At 46.0% G+C, this 16552-nt stretch overlaps 1 protein-coding gene across 1 annotated transcript in view; it reads left to right on the forward strand.

The window, feature by feature from the left end:
• Positions 1-172: 172 nt before the first annotated feature.
• The window catches only part of fech (ferrochelatase), a gene marked incomplete in the record, with an annotated part of 31494 nt that continues 15114 nt past the window's right edge, over positions 173-16552 (forward strand). Inside the window, 9 exon segments of the mRNA XM_031803075.1 lie at positions 173-376; positions 1348-1474; positions 2163-2282; positions 3168-3316; positions 5290-5424; positions 7415-7521; positions 9899-9997; positions 10798-10905; positions 15592-15756. Coding sequence (XP_031658935.1) covers positions 337-376; positions 1348-1474; positions 2163-2282; positions 3168-3316; positions 5290-5424; positions 7415-7521; positions 9899-9997; positions 10798-10905; positions 15592-15756 — 1050 coding nt within the window.

The following is a 16552-nucleotide window of genomic DNA, read 5'->3' on the forward strand; positions in this document are numbered from 1 at the left end:
CACACACACACACCAATACACACATATATCTATCCAAAACTCACTGTGTATGTGGTTTTATGGAACAGAACAGCACCTAAAGTTACTGGGACACCATGGGCTACTTCCTGGATGACCAGGCTAGGGGAGTGTACAGCTTCCTACATCAGAGCACAGGCATGGCTTGTAAACACACGTGACAAGTGCTGTTAGTGTGCGTTCTGTCAGTGTCACTCCTCGGGTGTTAGAGGCTGGGGGGAATTTAGCTGGTTGACCACGCAATTTGTTATAAAGACAAATAGGATCCGCCGACTGGACCAAATCACTCATAGAAGTGTAGAAATCCTCCGTTGAGACATGATGTCTGTATTGGGAAGGGCGACTCGGCTCATTCAATGTAAGTGGATGGGTAGCTACTTTGTGCTAATGTTAGCGAGCTAGCTGTACAGATAGCTGTTTAGTTAGCAGCAGCACAAGAACATGAACACAGAAGTTAACTGTATCTTTGACATGTATTTGCTGGATGGCTAGTTAGCTAATAGCCAAATGCTAGTTTATATTGCCCACCACCAAGCCTTTTACCACGCTAGCTAGTTAGCATTGGCTTTTTAACCTTCAGGTTGTGAATAAGGTATTTCGTGAGAGACCGGACTTCACCGATGTCTCAATATTATAGCATTATATTCTCGTAAATATTTCAGTTTGAATTATAATCGCAATAATATGCCAAAAACTAAGCTAGCAAGTATTGCTTCTAGCTGGTTTGTTCGAAGGACTAACCACACACATACTAATGTTTTACTAAACCTTTTGTCAAACTGCTCTGTCATATTATTGAGCTCTTCCAGGAGTTAAATGAAACTGTGGAGAGAAAAAAAATAGCTACATAGGCTCAAATTGAGGCAATGAAACGTTTTATTTAGCTAATGCAACTCAAAGTTACACAACTGACATTTTGTTCAACTTGCATAATAATCCTGCGCCGCTTAGTGTTCACTGATTGCTACTGCAGCCAATTAGAAATATATATATATATATATTTGGCAACTACTACTAGTCTACTAAACTATTCTTAATAACAAATACTAAAGTTGCCACTCCCAAGCTTGGCAGATAATACATGTTGGTAATGCCTTGAAATAATAATTGAAGTTTTGCTTTCAGAATGATTATAAAATATATATTTTCCCCCTATGTGTTTTAGGCATCGGTTTAGAAGGAAGTATATCAATTTAAATGTCTGATTTTTGACTTTAATCTTATCTCTCTCTTTCTCTCTTTCTCTCTGTCTCCTTTTCTCTCTTTTTCTCTCTCTTTTTCTCTCTTTTTCTCTCTCTTTTTCTCTCTCTCTCTCTCTCGTCCCTTCAGTTGCCAGGTGCAGTAACGCCGTAAGCCTGTGTGTTTCGACACCTCTCAGGAGACAGTCTAGTAGTGCAACCGTTGCAGCCTTCGCCCAGCCAGCCTCCACAGCGACCCCAGAAGCGGTAGAAAACAGGTACAGTACAATAGACCAGAGAGAGGGAATAAATATCCCTTTGATTCAAGTTCCCTTTTACCCTGTCGTCATTCATACTGAAATGTGTTGAGTGAGAAACTGCGTGTGGACACTACCCTATACTTCTATGTTGATGAAAGGACTAAATTGAGGTCCAAGTGAAACAAATGTAGATCCATAAAGCTGTGTAATGTGAGCTGTGTTGCTTACACACCACCCCCAAAAAAAGTATTGCAGATTGAAGTTCAATGAAGAGATGGAGTCTCTAAAAAAGGCCGCGGCCAAAATGTAGGACCACGCCGAGGTTCATTAAATGTAAGACTGAGCAAGCAACAAACTATCGTTTTTTTTTTGTGTGGCATCACTTCCTTCAATACAGGGCCTGGATAAATACCTACTGTCCACAGTATAGTACAGTAGTATAGGCCTAATTTTTTTTTGGGGGGGGGGGGGGGGGTTGGTTATGTAGTTGGTAGAGCCCTCGTACGACCTCGCTCCATGTGTTTCAATGGCAGCTCTTTCTGTCTAGACAAGGGATATCTGCTTGGTTGTTTCAGTTCTGAAAAGCGCAGTACTACTGTACATATCCACACAGAAACCTAAATACTTGGATACTTGTTTAGATGTCTTGAGTTACAATTGTAAATAATGATACAGTATTAATGTAGTACTGTACTTATCCTTGCAGAAAGCCCAAAACGGGGATCCTAATGATGAACATGGGAGGACCTGAGAAACTGGACGATGTTCACGATTTCCTGCTGCGCCTCTTCTCCGACACCGATCTGATGAAGCTTCCTGTTCAGAAGTAAGTGTTCTCGCGCTCACACTGTGATCGCTCGGAAGTTATTTCCAGTGTTTTAAGGGTTTATGAAAAGAGTATTTACATATGGATTTTTACATGAGTCCTTTTGATTGGTGTCGACTTGACTGACCAGATGAGACTCATTCCCTCCTAAACAAAAAAGGAGAAATCAATATTTTCAACCTACCTGACACCCCTACAAAGAATAACCTCAAGTCAAAACCGTTACAACACACACAAGGACAAGGTACATGTATGTTTGCCAGGCCCAAGATCGGTTTGTGCCATCTTGCCATAAGTAGATTTCACTGAACAGCAATATGTAAAGTTTTGGTTTCATGAGCTGAAATAAAAGATCCCAGAAATGTTCCATGCGCACAAAAAGCTGATTTCTCTCAAATTATGTGGACAAATTTGTTTACATACCTGTTTTTTTTTCATATCCTGGACATTAAACTCTGTTTTAAAGTCACCAGTGGCCTCGTGGTTAAATCCCTGAACAGTTTCCTTCCTCTCCAGCAACTGAGTTAGGAAGGACACCTGTATCTTTGCAGTGACTGGGTGTATTGATACACCATCCAAAGTCTGTTCAGTTATTTTTTTTTAAACATTACGAATAGGTGCCCTTAAATTCATTACTTGATTATTGAGGGACCTTGCAAATAATTGTATCTGTGGGGTACAGAGAAAAGATAAGACAATTGTTTCGGCTTTGGTATTATGTGTAGATTGGATGAAGAGGGAAAATTAATTTAATCCATTTTGAAATAAGGCTTTAATGTAAGAACATTTTGGGGGGTGAAAGGTCATGGCTTCTGAATACTTTTCGTTTTATTACTCCGGAAGTTGACATGATTTATGACGCTATGAATCTCTCTTCCTCCTCAGTCGACTTGGGCCCTTCATAGCGAAGCGACGCACCCCTAAGATCCAGGAGCAGTACAGCCGGATCGGAGGAGGCTCTCCTATCAAGGCCTGGACCACCATGCAGGGGGAGGGCATGGTCAAACTGCTGGATGAGATGTGTCCGGAAACAGGTCAGACCGTAACACTTCATAGCCCAGACCGTAACACTTCATAGCCCAGACCGTAACACTTCATAGCCCAGACCGTAACACTTCATAGCCCAGACCGTAACACTTCATAGCCCAGACCGTAACACTTCATAGCCCAGACCGTAACACTTCATAGCCCATACATAACACTTCATAGCCCAGACATTACCAGGGTTCTGCATCACTCCGACGGTCAATGTCTTTTCCTTTGCTCTTCACAGGAAAACAAACTGCCTCTCCAAATGTAGCTCCATACATTGTTTTGTTTAAAAATATATATATATATATTTATTATTATTATTATTATTATTTATTAAAACAACCCCATTTTTCTTTAGTGACTATGTACCATTTTCTGTTTCTTTGAAGTGGGCTATCGTAAGAGGCTTTAACAAGGAACCAACCAATGTCATGGGCCAGGGATCATCAACGAGATTCAGCCGCGGGACAATTTTCTCTCCTTGAGGGGATGGTCGTAGGGCCGGAATATATTTACATAGAATTTACAGACTGCAAATTGACCCGCAAGAAGCACAAATAGATATAACATTTGACTAAAACGTAAATCTTTTCATACCTTGTTTATCATTTGTATTGTGTGAGAATACTTTAACAGATTTACAAAATTAAAATCACTTGGAGATGATTTCCTGGTGTTTTACACTCTTATATCAACAATAAAACAAATAAATAAATCTAATTGAAGGTTTAAAAATAATAATAATAATAATTATTTGCTCAGAACTTGCTCAAATAAACCCCCCCCCCCCTCCCCTCCGTGGGACGGCAGTTGGAGGAACAAGGACCTGCCTGATAATGTGACTAAAAGCTTCTTCTTTTTTCTCTCTCTCTCTAATCTATTGATGACCAGATACTTCGGTTGTAACTGGCTCTGTTACACTCACATGTTACAGTTGATCGACAACATTAGCACTGTTAAAATACTTACTCTTTTTTTTTCATTTTTTTTTTTCAACAATAGCCTTTATAAAAAATTTTTAAAAATGTCTCCGTTGCTGCTGCAATGGGTTTATTGGTTGTCTTGCTATGAATCAAACAAGCTATCATCTATTTTTATTTATTACAACCTTTTATTTAACTAGGCACATCAGTTAAGAACAAAATCTTATTTATAATGACGGCCTAGGAACAGTCCTCCTGCTGGGATTAAAAATATAGGACAAAACACACATCACGACAAGAGACGATTCCACATAAAGAGAGACCTATTTCTTGACTCCTATCAACATCTCGGCTCTTTAGTGTTAAGGCTGAATAAATACACCAGAAAAAACTGTGATGAAGGAAATAAATTAAAAATTAAAAAATGCTTGGCAGAGCCATATACCCAGGCTGATTGGTCGCACCTTTAAAAAAAATATATATATATATTGTATAATTAAACAAATATATATTTTCATAATTGATGACCTGGCCTGTTCCATAATGTGCCTGCAGATAGGTGTGAGTGGGTGGAGAGCGTGTCACACACTGGTTACTATATGCTTTAGGCAGCAGCATGAACACTGAGCCACACAAGATGCCAGGGTCCCCAAAACAAACAGGCTGAATGTTTGATCGCTGTCGTGTTTTAACGGCCGGCTGGCTGGGTGGGTGTGGTGGGGAGATAGTTGATGAGTGTTTTAACGGCCGGCTGGGTGGCTGGGTGGGTGGGTGGGGAGATAGTTGATGAGTGTTTTGTCCCCACACCCCTACACCACACTTTACTGATAACAGGGGGGGGGGGGGTGTTTTAGCTTTACGTGGGCCCGTCTTACATAAGACCACTCTGTGTTTGGCCTAACTTGGAGAGGTTGTAGATGGCCTAATTCTATTCCCTAAGTATATACTTGTTAATATCCATTTACTAATGCTTAGATAGATGTGAAGTGAGAAATACCATTTTATTACTCGGCTTTACAGTTTTCATATTCACGTTTTTATTTTGTCTACAGCTCCTCATAAGTTCTACATCGGGTTCCGCTATGTTCATCCTCTGACGGAGGAGGCTATTGAGGAGATGGAGAAGGATGGAGTAGAGAGAGCAGTGGCTTTCACACAGTACCCACAATACAGCTGTTCTACCACAGGTAGGCCCAGTACCCACAATACAGCTGTTCTACCACAGGTAGGCCCAGTACCCACAATACAGCTGTTCTACAACAGGTAGGCCCAGTACCCACAATACAGCTGTTCTACAACAGGTAGGCCCAGTACCCACAATACAGCTGCTCTCCACAGGTAGGCTCAGTACCCACAATGCAGCTGTTCTACAACAGGTAGGCCCAGTACCCACAATACAGCTGTTCTACCACAGGTAGGCCCAGTACCCACATACAACAGGTAGACCCAGTACCCACAATACAGCTGTTCTACCACAGGTAGGCCCAGTACCCACAATACAGCTGTTCTACCACAGGTAGGCCCAGTACCCACAATACAGCTGTTCTACCACAGGTAGGCCCAGTACCCACAATACAGCTGCTCTCCAACAGGTAGACCCAGTACAGCTGCTCTCCGACAGGTAGACCCAGTACAGCTGCTCTCCGACAGGTAGACCCAGTACAGCTGCTCTCCAACAGGTAGACCCAGTACAGCTGCTCTCCGACAGGTAGACCCAGTACAGCTGCTCTCCGACAGGTAGACCCAGTACAGCTGCTCTCCAACAGGTAGACCCAGTACAGCTGCTCTCCGACAGGTAGACCCAGTACAGCTGCTCTCCGACAGGTAGACCTAGTACAGCTGCTCTCCGACAGGTAGAACTGGGGTCGAGCTGACAAGGTCAAATCTTAGGTATCCCCTTTTTCTTTCCCACATTCCCTAATAAAAGGTTGATGTACGTTTTCCAAAGTCCTCATAGTGCTTCACATTGTAACTCCCCTCGTCCACTACTGTCCCTGTTCTGCCCGTCACCCACTCACATCTTGTGTCTTTAAAAAAAAAAAATATATATATATATAATGAGTAGAGTTAGTCTTGGCCTGGGAGTTACTGATAAGCGGACTTAATCTTGTTCTTATCGACACAGGGAGATTGAATACGCCACACCCTACATCCCATCTACTTACTAGTGCTTTTGTAAAGCACTGTGTTAAACTGTTGAAGGGCTATGGAAACACATGACTGTTCAAAAGTTATTTTTTTTGGGGGGGGGGGGGGTCACTTAGAATTGTCCTTGTTATTTTTTTAGTTTTGTTGTCAATTCATCAACAAAATTAATCAGAAATATAATGTTGATTTATTACAATTTATTTTCTTATTGGAATATCTACGTAGGCGTACAGAGGCCCATTTATCAGCAACCATCACTCCTGTGTTCCAATGGCACGTTGTGTTTGATAATCCAAGTTTATAATTTTAAAAAGGCTAATTGTTAGAACCCTGATTTGATATCCCATTCAAAATCTGCCGTTTTCCAGCTACAATAGTCAATAACGACATTGACAATGTCAATGTTTGAATTCTCAACCGATGTTTCTCTACGCCTTTACCTCGCTCTCTGACGTGGTCGCAGTTAAACGATGGTCACAGGGGCCTCCCGGGTGGTGCAGTGGTTAAGGGTGCTGTACAGCGGTGCCATCAGAGACTCTGGGTTCGCGCCCAGGCTCTCTCGTAACTGGCCGCGACCAGGAGGTCCGTGGGGCCGACGCACAATTGGCCCAGCGTCGCCCGGGTTAGGGAGGGATGTCCTTGTCTCATCGCGCACCAGCGACTCCTGTGGCGGGCCGGGCGCAGTGCGCGCTAACCAAAGTCGCCAGGCGCACGGTGTTTCCTCTGACACATTGGTGCGGCTGGCTTCCGGGTTGGATGCGCGCTGTGTTAAAGAAGCAGTGCGGCTTGGTTGGGTTGTGTATCGGAGGACGCATGACTTTCAAACCTTCGTCTCTCCCGAGCCCGTACGGGAGTTGTAGCGATGAGACAAGATAGTAGCTACTAAAAACAATTGGATACCACGAAATTGGGGAGAAAACAGGGTCAAAAAAATTATATTCTTTATAAGAAATATATATAAATGGCCGCAGTTGAAGAGATGTCATGTTGATGTTTTTTTATTTCTGTCGTTTTGTTGTTGAAAACAAGGCAGCAGTCTGAACGCTATCTACCGATACTACAGCAGCAGAGGAGACAGGCCTAAGATGAGGTGGAGTGTCATCGACCGCTGGCCCACACACCCCCTATTGGTCGAGGTGAGACTACCTTAATGTCTACAGTCAAAATGATTCAGCACGTAAGTTTACAGGGGGTCTCAATTCCATCTGATAACCTCAATGTTTTTTTTTCTCACCTGGATGGCAAATCCACTCACATTATCAGATTGTTATAATCTGTTGAGGTTAAGAAAGGACAATAACGGACTTTAGTCGGAGGTTAACTCCAAAAAGGGAATACCCATTGCTGTTCTGGTGTCGCCCATGACCCTCATTTGAAGAGGAGGTCAGTGATGTTACTCTAGGTTAAATTGAACTGTAGTCATGGTTAAAGAAGCGTTTTTAAGGCAACAACAGAACATGATGTCATGGATATATCTGGGCTGTCATTGGCTGTGTCTGAAAAGGAGCCCTATTCTATTACGTAGTGCACTCCTTTTCACTCACTCCATTTCTGTTCCAGTGAGGGGGGGGGGGGGGGGGATTACCCCTTTTTTCTCCCTAATTTCGTAGTTTCCAATTGGTAGTTACTGTCTTGTCTCATCGCTGCAACTCCTGTACGGACTCGGGAGAGGCGAAGGTCGAGAGCCATGCGTCCTCCGAAACACGACCCAACCGAGCCAATCTGCTTCTTGCCAAACCCTCCCCTAACCTGGGAGACGCTGGACCAATTGTGCGTCGCCCCACGGAGCTCCCGGTCGAGGGCCCGGCTGCGACAGAGCCTAGGCTCGAACCCATAATCTCTGGTGGCACAGTCTTAGACCACTGAGCCACCCGGGAGGCCCTTGTTCATTGTTTCTTCAGTCCTAGGATTTGTTCATTGCGGAGTCGTTCGTTGCGGAGTCGTTCGTTGCGGAGTCGTTCGTTGCGGAGTCGTTCGTTGCGGAGTCGTTCGTTGCGGAGTCGTTCGTTGCGGAGTCGTTCGTTGCGGAGTCGTTCGTTGCGGAGTCGTTCGTTGCGGAGTCGTTCGTTGCGGAGTCGTTCGTTGCGGAGTCGTTCGTTGCGGAGTCGTTCGTTGCGGAGTCGTTTGTTGCGGAGTTCCCAGAGTGACTTTGTTTACCTTTTCCATCCCCTGTTCCAGTGGAAATTTAAAGTGAAAACTGAGTACGAATGAACAAGCAAGGTTAAAGAGAACATCTCTAGGACATGTTGTCCTACGTGGTGTGTTCATTAGGGCACCAAATGGAAGAAAATACACTAAAACAAGGAGAGGACTGCTAGAAAAGCTATTTTTGTTGTGGTTGTTGTTGGTTCTCCCTTTGGACGGTGTGCACTAATAAAAACCGACACAGACAATCCCTCAAGAAGGAGACGCGTTCTGTCTCCTAGAGATGAATGTACTTTGGTGCGAAAAGCGCAAATCAATCCCAGAACAACAACAAAGGACCTTGTGAAGATGCTGGAGGAAACAGGTACATAAGTATCTATATCCACAGTAAAACGAGTCCTGTATCGACATAACCTGAACGGCCGCTCAGCAAGGAAGAAGCCACTGCTCAAAAACCGCCATAAAAAAGCCAGACTACGGTTTGCAACTGCACATGGGGACAAAGATCGTACTTTTTGGAGAAATGTCCTCTGGTCTGATGAAACAAAAATAGAACTGTTTGGCCATAATGACCATCGTTATGTTTGGAGGAAAAGGGGGAGGATTGCAAGCCGAAGAACACCATCCCAACCGTGAAGCACGGAGGTGGCAGCATCATGTTGGGGGGGGTGCTTTGCTGCAGGAGGGACTGGTGCACTTCACAAAATAGATGGCATCATGAGGCAGGAAAATTGTGGATATATTGAAGCAACATCTCAAGACATCAGCCAGGAAGTTAAAGCTTGGTCTCAAATGGGTCTTCCAAATGGACAATGACCCCAAGCATACTTCCAAAATTGTGGGGAAATGGCTTAAGGATAACAAAGGCAAGGTATTGGAGTGGACATCACAAAGCCCTGACCTCAATCCCATAGACAATTTGTGGGCAGAATTGAAAAAGTGTGTGCGAGCAAGGAGGCCTACAAACCTGACTCAGTTACACCAGCTCTGTCAGGAGGAATGGGCCAAAATTCACCCAACTTATTGTGGGAAGCTTGTGGAAGGCTACCCAAAACATTTGACCCAAGTGAAACAATTTAAAGGCAATGCTACCAAATACTAATTGAGGGTATGTAAACTTCTGACCCACAGAATTTTTACTAGGATTAAATGTCAGGAATTGTGTGAAAAACTGAGTTTCTAAATGTATTTGGCTAAAGTGTATGTAAACTTGCGACTTCAGCTGTAGTTTTCAATGGTTTAGCGGAGCTGGGTGTCTCCTTGCCCCCCCCCCCCCCCCCCCCAGCAGCCAAATGGAACACGCTGCATTTTTTTTTTTTTATTGATTACGACATGTGTCCTTATATTATATCTGTATTTTCTCTGTAGTGTTTCTCCCAGCATGTCCTCAACGAGCTGCAGAAGTTTCCCTCCGAGAAGAGGGACGATGTGGTTATCCTGTTCTCAGCTCACTCGCTACCCTTGTCTGTGAGTACAGGACTGTTGCTAAGGACACTCATTCTAATCGTCATGACATCGGCATGTGTTGTACGCTAGACCTACAGTGGAGGGGGGGAGGAGCTACTTACATACCAGACATTATCAGTGGAAATTAAACATGGCTACTTTTTCTAGTAGGGATGTGTGACGGTTCAGTGTTGTACACTATGGATCTGTGAGTATATGTATTCATAGAATACATAACGTCTCAGAGGGATATCAGGATGTTACTAATTGAGTATAGTATCCATAGAATACATATCCCTCTAAGACGTTATTAATTGAGTATAGTATCCATAGAATGCATATCCCTCTAAGACGTTACTAATTGAGTATAGTATTCATAGATACATATCCCTCTGAGACGTTACTAATTGAGTATAGTATCCATAGAATACATATCCCTCTGAGACGTTACTAATTGAGTATAGTATTCATAGATACATATCCCTCTGAGACGTTACTAATTGAGTATAGTATTCATAGAATACATATCCCTCTGAGACGTTATCAGGACGTTACTAATTGAGGATTTCATTGAAGACTCATGATACATGTTTTACCAAAAATAAACATTGGTAACTAAGCACTTTTGTGTTTTCGTGAAAAGGGCTATATAAATCTATTTGTGTTTTCGTGAAAAGGGCTATATAAATCTATTTGATTTGTATTACATTTTGCTTTGAAAAAGTTTAATGAGAAAGAAGGGGTAAGTGTTGTCTGTCAAGACTGGTAACCAGGCGAGTTTCCAGTGTTGTCTGTGTTGTCTCATTGTTGTCTCTCTGCAGGTGGTGAACAGGGGAGATCCGTACCCTCAGGAGGTTGGGGCCACTGTGCAGAGAGTCATGGAGAGACTAGGGCACTGTAATCCTTACCGCCTGGTCTGGCAGTCCAGGGTAAGGACCACACACACACTATTTTGTCTTCTGTGGCGCAGAGAGAATTACAGCCTCAAAACTTCGATGACTTCTACACTCATGGTTACCTCTCCACGTTTCTAGTTCACGGTCAACGCCCAGAGCCGCTGGTTAAATAGTATTTTTCAGGACTGTGTTGTTGTTCTGTAGTGGTCTGGTGGTGAAAGGGTTTCTCCATCAGGGCTGATGCAATACGGTGAAGGCGGTCCACTCTACCCCAGAATGAGTGGTGATGAAATCGCACTTCCTTTTGTTAGAAAAATTTTAACAAATTACCAAGACAAATGTTACATTTTGTAGTTGTAGTCTTCAAAGTTGTTTTCCGATGAGTCGCAAAAAAAAAGCTAAATTAGCCACAAGCTGACTTAAATGTAAAAGGCTTTGAAAATATAAGTTTCAGCGCTCCGTTGACATTTTCACAGAGATACACTTGTTTTTGTGTGTGAAATCATCGTTAAAAAAAGATCCGGAGTTTTTCATTCGTATGAAAATCTTTAAAAAAAAAATTATATGAAAAATGTCTCAAAATCAAGTATCCCGATGACTCTGCAGTGCTTGAGGCATCATTACAGCCCCGGGTTCGTTCCCAGGGCTGTTACAGCCGGCCGTGATCGGGGGATCCATGAGGCGGCGCACAATTGGCCCAGCGTTGTCCGGGTTACGGGGAGGGTTTGGCCCAGCGTCGTCCGGGTTACGGGGAGGGTTTGGCCCAGCGTCGTCCGGGTTACGGGGAGGGTTTGGCCCAGCGTCGTCCGGGTTACGGGGAGGGTTTGGCCCGGCGTCGTCCGGGTTACGGGGAGGGTTTGGCCGGCCGGGATTTCCTTGTCCCATTGCGCTCTAGCGACTCCTTGTGGCGGGCCGGGCGGCTGCAAGCTGACTTCGGTCGCCAGCTGTACGGTGTTTCCTCTGACACCTTGGTGCGGCTGGCTTCCCGGGTTAAACAAGCAGTGTGTCAAGAAGCAGAGTGGCTTGACAGTGTCGTGTTTCAGAGGAAGCACGGCTCTCGACCTTCGCCTCTCCCGAGTCCGTTACGGGAGTTGCAGCGATGGGACAATTCTGTAACTACCAATTGGATGTCACGAATAAGGGGCCAAAACAAAATGAATGACCTCCGACCTCCTATATTATTTTATGTCCTGCGGATTTGAGAAGAAAGATGACGAGTTTCAACGGGAAAGTGAGCCTGTCAGGTATTCAGTAGCCATAACACAGCATCCAGCCGAGCTGACACAACAAAAATAAAATCTAGATTGACCACTTTATTCCTCTGGCCTCCATTTGAATTATTCACCTTAGTTCTGGCCACCTTACAAGGGTGTAAACTGGGGGCACTCTACGAGGGTGTAAACTGGGGCCACCCTACGAGGGTGTAAACTGGGGCCACTGCGAGGGTGTAAACTGGGGCCACTCTGCGAGGGTGTAAACTGGGGCCCCCCTATGAGGGTGTAAACTGGGGCCACTCTGCGAGGGTGTAACTGGGGCCACTCTGCGAGGGTGTAAACTGGGGCCACTCTGCGAGGGTGTAAACTGGGGCCACTCTGCGAGGGTATAAACTGGGGCCACTCTGCGAGGGTGTAAACTGGGGCCACTCTGCGAGGGTGTAAACTGGGGCCACTCTGCGAGGGTGTAAACTGGGGCCACTCTGCGAGGGTGTAAACTGGGGCCACTCTGCGAGGGTATAACCTGGGGCCACTCTGCGAGGGTGTAAACTGGGGCCACTCTGCGAGGGTGTAAACTGGGGCCACTCTGCGAGGGTGTAAATGTTAAATAACCTTTGAACAGCTCATGATAGAGACATGCGGTTCGGACGATTGGTTTTCTTCGAGGATTATCTGCACAATTTTAACATTTTACCCGTTGGTCAAAATATGCATTTTTAATTGAACACTGTACACTGTGGTCACAGGGCTGAGCTCATTGGTCTTATTGAGGTAGAAACACAGGGCTGAGCTCATTGGTCTTATTGAGGTAGAAGCACAGGGCTGAGGTCATTGGTCTTATTGAGGTAGAAGCACAGGGCTGAGGTCATTGGTCTTATTGAGGTAGAAACACAGGGCTGAGGTCATTGGTCTTATTGAGGTAGAAGCACAGGGCTGAGGTCATTGGTCTTATTGAGGTAGAAGCACAGGGCTGAGGTCATTGGTCTTATTGAGGTAGAAACACAGGGCTGAGACTGAGTAGACAGAAAGCATCTGATATGATACATGTTGACCAACCCTGTGGTGATCAGTATGTAATGCCAGTCTATATGTGGTGGCCTTGACCCTTGACTGACACATCACATAATAATTAGTTCAGCCACAGCACATTTTATTTAACCTTTTATTTAACTAGGCAAGTCAGTTAATTTACAATGACGGCCTACACCGGCCAAACCTCGAACGACGCTGCGCCGCCCTGTGGTACTCCCAATCACGACCGGATGTGATGCAGCCTAGATTCGAACCAGGGACTGTAGTTTAACACCCATGGATCTTCTAAATACAATATTGTCTTATCAATTTGGTTAGTTAATGCTCTGTCTTAATTTGAAAAGCCTGAATCACTTTTTAATGATGTAGGGTCTATTACGACTCATGTGAAATGAACTTAAAGTTATGTTTTTTTGCCTTGCCATTTCAGAAAATGTCCATGGTATATCTGCATTAATAGTGGAACGATGCTGTTTCACAGTATTACAAACCTGCCAGTGCTGTGATTGGCTGTGATATTCGCCTATTGATTTCTCCTGCAGGAGCGGCATCTGTGTTTTTGTCTAGTCGAAATTCGAGTCAAGTGGCCAATGTAGAAATCGCTCTGTCATTTCCTAGTTGCAAAATTTGTTTTTAGTTCTCTCAATTTTTGTTTATGTGAGAAAACAAACACTGAATAGTATAGGGGATTCATTGTACCATCTAAATCGCTGTGAAATATCTTTTTGATAACTAAAATACATATTTTTTTCCAGCTGGTGGGCCAAAACCAGAAGTCAAAGGCTAAAGCACCACCCATGTTTACATTTTAATTTGATTTTGTTCAAACCTTTATTTAACCTTTTTTTCAACCCTTATTTAACCTTTTTTTCAACCCTTATTTAACCTTTTTTATTTAAACTAGGCAAGTCGGTTAAGAACGGCCTACACCGGCCAATCCCGGACGACGATGGGACAATTGTACGCCGCCCTTGCGGGACTCCCAATCACGGCCGGTCTGTAGTGACGACACTTAGCACTGAGATGCAGTGCCCTTAGACCGCTGCCCCGGATCCCGAGTGGCGGAGGAATGGGATGTGGGGAGATTTTGTCACCTCGTTTCCACATATGAAATTCAGAGACATTCTTGGTGCAACAGCTTTTCAAAATAAATCGGACTTGATTGTCCTCTCTAGGTCGGTCCTATGCCGTGGCTGGGCCCTCAGACAGATGATTGTGTCTCTGTCCTCTCTAGGTCGGTCCTATGCCGTGGCTGGGCCCTCAGACAGATGATTGTGTCTCTGTCCTCTCTAGGTCGGTCCTATGCCGTGGCTGGGCCCTCAGACAGATGATTGTGTCTCTGTCCTCTCTAGGTCGGTCCTATGCCGTGGCTGGGCCCTCAGACAGATGATTGTGTCTCTGTCCTCTCTAGGTCGGTCCTATGCCGTGGCTGGGCTCTCAGACAGATGATTGTGTCTCTGTCCTCTCTAGGTCGGTCCTATGCCGTGGCTGGGCCCTCAGATAGATGATTGTGTGTCTGTCCTCTCTAGGTCGGTCCTATGCCGTGGCTGGGCCCTCAGACAGATGATTGTGTCTCTGTCCTCTCTAGGTCGGTCCTATGCCGTGGCTGGGCCCTCAGACAGATGATTGTGTCTCTGTCCTCTCTAGGTCGGTCCTATGCCGTGGCTGGGCCCTCAGACAGATGATTGTGTCTCTGTCCTCTCTAGGTCGGTCCTATGCCGTGGCTGGGCCCTCAGACAGATGATTGTGTCTCTGTCCTCTCTAGGTCGGTCCTATGCCGTGGCTGGGCCCTCAGACAGATGATTGTGTCTCTGTCCTCTCTAGGTCGCTCCTATGCCGTGGCTGGGCTCTCAGACAGATGATTGTGTCTCTGTCCTCTCTAGGTCGGTCCTATGCCGTGGCTGGGCCCTCAGATAGATGATTGTGTCTCTGTCCTCTCTAGGTCGGTCCTATGCCGTGGCTGGGCCCTCAGACAGATGATTGTGTCTCTGTCCTCTCTAGGTCGGTCCTATGCCGTGGCTGGGCCCTCAGACAGATGATTGTGTCTCTGTCCTCTCTAGGTCGGTCCTATGCCGTGGCTGGGCTCTCAGACAGATGATTGTGTCTCTGTCCTCTCTAGGTCGGTCCTATGCCGTGGCTGGGCCCTCAGACAGATGATTGTGTCTCTGTCCTCTCTAGGTCGGTCCTATGCCGTGGCTGGGCCCTCAGACAGATGATTGTGTCTCTGTCCTCTCTAGGTCGGTCCTATGCCGTGGCTGGGCCCTCAGACAGATGATTGTGTCTCTGTCCTCTCTAGGTCGGTCCTATGCCGTGGCTGGGCCCTCAGACAGATGATTGTGTCTCTGTCCTCTCTAGGTCGGTCCTATGCCGTGGCTGGGCCCTCAGACAGATGATTGTGTCTCTGTCCTCTCTAGGTCGGTCCTATGCCGTGGCTGGGCCCTCAGACAGATGATTGTGTCTCTGTCCTCTCTAGGTCGGTCCTATGCCGTGGCTGGGCCCTCAGACAGATGATGTCATCAAAGGTCTGTGTGAACGGGGAAAGAAAAACCTGCTGTTGGTCCCCATCGCCTTCACCAGCGACCACATCGAAACGCTGCATGAACTGGACATCGAGTACTCTCAGGTGCTGGGAGAGGAGGTACGTGTCTGTGAGCTAGACATCGAGTACTCTCAGGTGCTGGGAGATGAGGTACGTGTCTGTGAGCTAGACATCGAGTACTCTTGATGGGAGAGGAGGTACGTGTCTGTGAGCTAGACATCGAGTACTCTTGATGGGAGAGGAGGTACGTGTCTCTCTCTCTCTCTCCCTCCCCCATCTCTCTCCTCTCGCCCTCCCCCATCTCTCTCTCTCCCTCCCCCATTCTCTCTCTCTCTCCTCCCCATCTCTCTCTCTCTCCCTCCCCCATCTCTCTCCTCTCTCCTCCCCCCCATCTCTCTCTTCTCTCCCTCCCCCATCTCCTCTCTCTCCCCTCCCCCATCTCTCTCTCTCCCTCCCCATCTCTCTCTCTCTCCCTCCCCATTCTCTCTCTCTCTCCTCCCCCATCTCTCTCTCTCTCCCTCGCCCACCATCTCTCTCTCTCTCCCTCCCATCTCTCCTCTCTCTCGCCTCCCCCATCTCTCTCTCTCTCCCTCCCCCATCTCTCTCTCCTCCCCATCTCTTCCTCCATCTCTCTCTCTCCCTCCCCCATCTCTCTCTCTCTCTCTCTCTCTCTCCCCATCTCCTCTCCTCCCTCCCCATCTCTCTCCTCCCTCCCTCCCATCTCTCTCTCTCGCCCCCCCTCATCTGCTCTCTCCCTCCCTCCCCATCTCTCTCTCTCCCTCCCCCTCCTCCCCAATCTCTCTCCCTCCTCTCCCTCACCCGTCACCCCCATCTCTCTCATCGCCCTCCCTCATCTCTCTCTCTCTCTCCCTCCCCCATCCTCTCTTTCTCTCTC

The sequence above is a fragment of the Oncorhynchus kisutch genome, linkage group LG23, assembly GCF_002021735.2.
Source record: "Oncorhynchus kisutch isolate 150728-3 linkage group LG23, Okis_V2, whole genome shotgun sequence".
NCBI lineage: Eukaryota > Metazoa > Chordata > Actinopteri > Salmoniformes > Salmonidae > Oncorhynchus > Oncorhynchus kisutch.